The sequence below is a fragment of the Cydia splendana genome, chromosome 5, assembly GCF_910591565.1.
Source record: "Cydia splendana chromosome 5, ilCydSple1.2, whole genome shotgun sequence".
Lineage (NCBI taxonomy): Eukaryota > Metazoa > Arthropoda > Insecta > Lepidoptera > Tortricidae > Cydia > Cydia splendana.
Genome location: NC_085964.1, coordinates 19264129 through 19270128, shown reverse-complemented (window position 1 = coordinate 19270128; position 6000 = coordinate 19264129). Strand labels below are relative to the sequence as shown.

General features: G+C 42.0%; 1 protein-coding gene across 1 annotated transcript in view; it reads left to right on the top strand.

The window, feature by feature from the left end:
• Positions 1 to 203: 203 nt before the first annotated feature.
• The window catches only part of LOC134790963 (tribbles homolog 2-like), a 33500-nt gene continuing 27703 nt past the window's right edge, over positions 204 to 6000 (top strand). Inside the window, exons 1-3 of the mRNA XM_063761989.1 lie at positions 204 to 567; positions 697 to 1055; positions 4600 to 4889. Coding sequence (XP_063618059.1) covers positions 786 to 1055; positions 4600 to 4889 — 560 coding nt within the window. The 5' untranslated portion in view covers positions 204 to 567; positions 697 to 785. The remainder of the gene's footprint in view (positions 568 to 696; positions 1056 to 4599; positions 4890 to 6000) is intronic.

The window sequence follows — 6000 nt, the reverse complement described above, 5'->3', positions numbered from 1 at the left end:
ACGTTCAAAAATATTTATTTTGTTTCATAAATCACTATAGGTACCTATTTCAATAATTGTAAAATAATATTGAAATGAAACAGGTACAGGTGAGTAGGTTATAATGTGCACATTTTGGCATCTACATTGCATTGCCAAACGTAAATGAATGGCTGAAGTCTTTCCTTATCTTTGAAGAGCGGCGGACGGTGAGATAAAGAGAGACAGCTAGCTAGTTGTTGTTGCGGCTACGGACCGCATGGCGTATACTCGCGTACTACGCAAGTTGACGGTGTGTCGACATTGGACGTTGGTTCGGTTGCCGGCTCCGAAATCCGAACGAACCGAGCGGCGCGTCAAACTCGCCTCCGCCGTCAGTCTCGCAATGGCGTTAGTAAGCGTCGGTCGTGTGTTCGTTTGATTTCACAACAACCCGAGCGGACACCGGCCCAAAATATTGGCCTGTCTATTCGTGCTCGAATTACTCGGAAACGCTTCCTGTAATTCCGGTCATAGCAAAGCGAACTAACCGCCACCACGGACAGTCAAATTTTGGTACGATATCCACTCCGGGCAAATCATTTCAAGGTTCGTACCTTTATTTTAGCGTAATTTCTTGCCAAATAAGTTACTAAACCGCCGATTGTCTCGTAGTTTCGTTTTATATTTTGTAACTTTTTGCAACTCTCGTATTTATTCACGTTTGTTTTGTTACAGATCATGTCCATCATATCATCGTAGTTCCTCATCGTTAAGTGTTTGTGTTTTGTGGATATAAGTGTATTAGTGACAGTGTTAGTGTTGTGATGGATCCGGGATCGCCGTCGCTGTTGTGGCCGCTGCGCGTGAGCAAGCCGGTGGAGCCGAGCAAGGATGAGCGGGCGGCGTCTCCGACGTTGTCGGAGCGGCTGGCCGCCTCGCCCGCTGCCAGCCCGGCGCCCCCTAGCCCTCAACCACCTCAGCACCAGTTCCAAGCCGCTCTAGTAGCGGAGAAATACCTCCTGTTGGAACAGGTCGAGGGTTCCTCTCTTTGTCGGTGTGTGGACGTGCGCACTCAAGAGGAATATGTATGCAAGGTAAGCAGTAGCTTTATCAGTACTTTGTCATACGACGCGATAGTATCGATTACCTATCACAGTAAAGTAGGTAAACAATCCTTCTGAATATGCGTAGGCATTAGAAGATCAATCGGTTGATATTACAGTCGATGTAAATAATGTCGTCATGCTCGAATCTCGAAGCTAAGTTCGTCAACAGGATGTTACAAGTTACAATCATGTACCTAAACTTAATTATGCCGGTAAATACATTTTAGGTAGCAAACACAGTTCTGTTATTATTGTTATTAAAAACAATAATAATTTTAATAAAGTAGGTAGGTAAATACGTCTACTCAAACACGCGAATTTGACATTTGTGACATCTGTCATCTTACTTTTTAATTACCCTGTTGACAAAGGCGAAACTGTTTAATGCCACGAACTTCCTAAAATAACTTTTTAAAATTAATGAATTGTCAAATGCTGCGTTCTGAAATGGCATTCAGAACCTAGCTAGGATATGAGAAGGTAACGTGTTTAGTTTCGAAACTGGCTGGTTTCAACAGAACAGTTGCGTAGCTTTGTTTGATTGATATTAGTGCGTAATCTGGCTTTTAATCGACCTCTGGTCCATTTAATTGACTAAATGGCACAACCTTTGTTCTAGGCATCAAATAAAAATGCCCTGTAGCTCTAGTAAAATTTCTTTGGTAGGTAGGTATATTAAGTAAGAGAGCAAAGAAGACGCAACTTCACTTAAAAACCAATCAAAATTCAATAATAAATAATAATTTGTTGTTCATAGTCCAATTTTAATTTGATTAAAAAAAAAACCAGTGACCAAAATTTTAAAGTTCATTAAAACGTACTTAGTATGTTCTGAATTCTGATAGTAACTCACGTGAGAGTTTGTTTTCTAATTATGTACTTATTTCATAAAATGTAAATTAACTGACCACAACAGTCCAAAGTCTATGTACCTAGTATCTACGAGTTCGTAAATTTGCCCCTCTGATGACAAATACATCAAAAGGGTAAAGGGACTGGATCCCACGGGATAGACCCCATGGAGAGATAAGCCCAGATCCCAATAATATACCCTTATGCCGAGCCCTTTCTATGCAATTACTCAATTGTACTGCTTGCAAATATATGAGTTTGTCTATGATTTCTCACGCTAGTGAAATTAAAAAGTCACTGGTTGCTAATTCAATTAAATAACGCGCAGCCATTTGCCAAGTTAAAAAAAAATGCTTTGGTTACATCGTCCGTTTGATTATACCACCCTTGCATAAAAAAGTCCGTTAATTAAAAACAAATGATTAATCGTTAAAACGCATTGTTAATGGGTAAGCGATGTGGCTTTATATGTCACGGCCCCGCGCTGCTCGATCGGTCTTGTAGGCCGCTGTACCAAACAATGTCATGTGTCTTTTTCGCAACCGATCGTGTTAACAATAACCTCCTTTAACACTAAAACACGTCTAGGGTTTAAGACAATTTTACATTAGAAGTGTTTAACTAATAGGTAAGTAAACGATTTTATCTTTTATAATTAAATACATACAAAAGAAATGTTAAAATAGAAACAAACAAACATTAAGTAAGTCTTTGTTTTATTAGCATTAAATGATATCATTAGCCGACGTGAGTGACACTCCACCCAAAAAGCCTCCATGATTCATCATCGTTGATAACATCGCGACTAACGTCATCACAAATGATAGCCTTCTACAGTCATTTTAGGCAATGCAGGATAACATGGATCTAGACAAAGGCCCATACGGTATTGTCAAGGCGCAGAATAGCCACTTCCTTCGTGAGAACCCGGCAAGGTTGCGTGAGGCAACGACGTTGCTAAACGTATTTACAACATAGTCTTACCAACACGACTCAACGACTGACACATTTGTATACATGCCTCATATGACGCGGCTACTCGAACTCGCCAGTCTGCATTCTAAATTCAAAATAGCTGCGAAATTGTCTATGGCGCTCTTAAGTTTTTATCGCCTATCTATCGCACACGTGGTACGCCGCGCCTAAAATAAACGAGACCTTCTCATTGACATTGTGAAATAGTCTGTTGATAACGCGTCGAATGTCAAAGCGAGGCTAGCGGGCCCCTCCTATCCCCCTCCCACTAAACAAAAGCGGCCGTGCCGTGATAGCACGCAGACATAACGGAGCCCGAACTTCGAAAAATAATGTACTTAGTAGGCCATTGCAGCGTACCGTACCGTACGGTAAGAGACAATCGATGCCAGTAGCCGATTCGATCGCAATTCCAAGAACAATGGTACCGTTTAAAAACGGATACTGCAATGGGTTCAATAGTTGTTCAAGTTGTTGCTAAGGCTCAATGCATAATTTGCAAGCGGCCATCAAATAAAGATAACGGTAACTAGGTTAGCTCCCGTAAGCCGTAAAGCGCATTCGATGCCAAATATTATCAAGTGCTCTGTCAACATTGCGAATTTTATCAATATCTCTACTCTGTAAATACCTCAAAAATTGGGTCGTGTATATTTTCGTAACGCCCAGTTTTTTTATCTAGAACGTAGCGTCGGCGCGTCTAGTGATATGACTCAAAAATAATTTACTAAAACTGTGAGCCCTATAAATAAATATTTGCGTCGGAAAAAGAAATTGTTCGACGCACGCGACAAACGTGATTCATCATTCGTGAGTCGGGAAATCAGATTTGGAATTCGCGTCCACAATGTCGTTGACATTTTCGTGCTTGTTCGAAAATAAACTGTGACTGCAGTCGTTAGCCGGGAATAACTGTTCGATGTCATGCCATCCTGGTACAAGCCACAAGCGAAATCAATCATGGATCAATCCTATTTATTAGATTTCAAATAAAGACCAAAGAAATGGCCGTTATAACTATTTTTTAAGGCAACCGCTGTCTCAGGCAGTTCATAGTTTCAACCAAATACATAACTACCTACTACTTTTAACAGGCTAGGTATTATTATGCTTACAACGATGAGAGCTCAGATTATAATAAATTCCCAAGGAATCCTCTCTAGACATACATAGCCTCTATTATAAACAAGAATTACCGTTTACTTTGATTTCTAAACTAGATACTAGTCACCAGGAATTCCGTTTGAAGCCAACGGGGTCCGATATTTGCAAAGGGTCAGCTCTATTCAAATGTTTCAACCTCGTTATTCACGTTAGACTTAGCCCTTTTAAATCCCAGTCTCTTTGAAACGGGCCCTTTGAATCTAATAAATGGTTATTACATAGTCAAAGATCCATAAGGACGCATCCTTACTTTGTAACAGTTAGTTCCTTTACAAAATTCCACGATTTGCTCGTTGAAAATTTAAATTGAATCGATCACTAGTAAGGCCCATCACGCAACCAAACAAATCTAGGTCAAAGAAAATTGCCATGGCCTCATTAAGCCTTTTAAGCAACATTTACAAAAACGTTTCAGAAACCTTACAAACGTTAGAGTTTTATTTTTGTCGACTGTTTGTTTGTTAAAATATAGGGAATACGCTTTCGCTCATGAGAGGTTTGAGCCTAATAGGCTGTAGACTGATGATTATTTTCTTCGTAGGTGGTGTCTCGAGACTGCAGCAGTTTGTTGCAAGCGCACTACCGTCTCGACGGGCACCCGCACGTCAACCCAATCCACGAAGTTCTAGTCGGCGACAAGAGAGTTTACCTAATATTCCCTCGGTCGCACTCTGATCTCCATTCTTACGTGAGGGCGAGGAAACGGCTCCGCGAACATGAGGCCCGGCGGCTGTTCAGACAAATGGCCGAAACTGTGGCCGCCTGCCACGAACAAGGAATAGTGCTCCGAGACCTCAAGCTCAGGAAATTCGTCTTCGCGGATCCCCAAAGGTGAGTTTCTGACTTATCTGCAATGCAATTCATAGTGTAAGATGTGTGCAAACTGACCGTCATGTCGTTTTCGCAAGTTTAAGTAATCTCGACTTAGCAATAGTTTGTAATACGACATTAGTATCCCTCGAAACAGCGCAACAGAAACAAAGTCGGCCGGCCGCGGTTCCGATTGCCGATGTGCTCAATTCGATGAAACTGACTGACGCAAGTATTTAATATCTCGGCTGCAATAGAGATCGATCGATTACATCCTCATTTTTTAAGCCAAGATCGTTCGTGAGAATATTGGGCATATAAAAAACGAAGGGAAACGGAAACGCTGTTGTATTTTAAGTAGCGCGTCATTTCCTTTCTTCGCCGATAGCGCCTCACGACAGCGATAAATGGTTTATCAAGTCATTCATTACCGACAATGAATATGCGGCGCACGTCGCCTTAATTATGATAGCGGCGTTCTCGATACCTAAGTGCCTACTGTCGCCACCGATACAGCTATCGTCGCCGGGACAACCGGTCCCTGCACCGACTGCCAACTTCACCAATTATATGTCATGACACAGAATACGTGATCAATCTTATCGACAATCTAACGACACATTGCCCAAACAGTTCACCTTTCCAACAAAAAACGTGCGTTACAATAAGACAATCACACATAGGGGATTACTCAACTATTTTAATTACGACGTCGAACGGTAGCCCGCGGATTTTCGAACTTTTGAAATGTTATCTGGCCTCCATTGTTGCGAATATCTCCGGCAATGCTAGCGGCTCAAGGCGAGCGGTGTCATTGCTGCGTACAATACCGCGCCGCAATCGGGTCAAGGGTCCGCGCGCCGCGCGCGGTGCGCGAGCGCAGCTCCCGCGGTACCTGCTATGCCTGCCCCGGTCAGGTGATCCCTAAACCCTCGACAATGCTCCCGGATTATTATGCACCCCTTAAAACGAAATTAACAAACGCATTCCTCCTCAACCTTCAAATAAATATCCACCATTCACCTGCCCGCATCCATGCCATTGTTGATTTAATGAGATGAGATGCCTTTATTGAGATAAAAAAGGTTATTTTTTTTACGGAGCTACTGTTTCAAGAATTTGTCTGATCCTC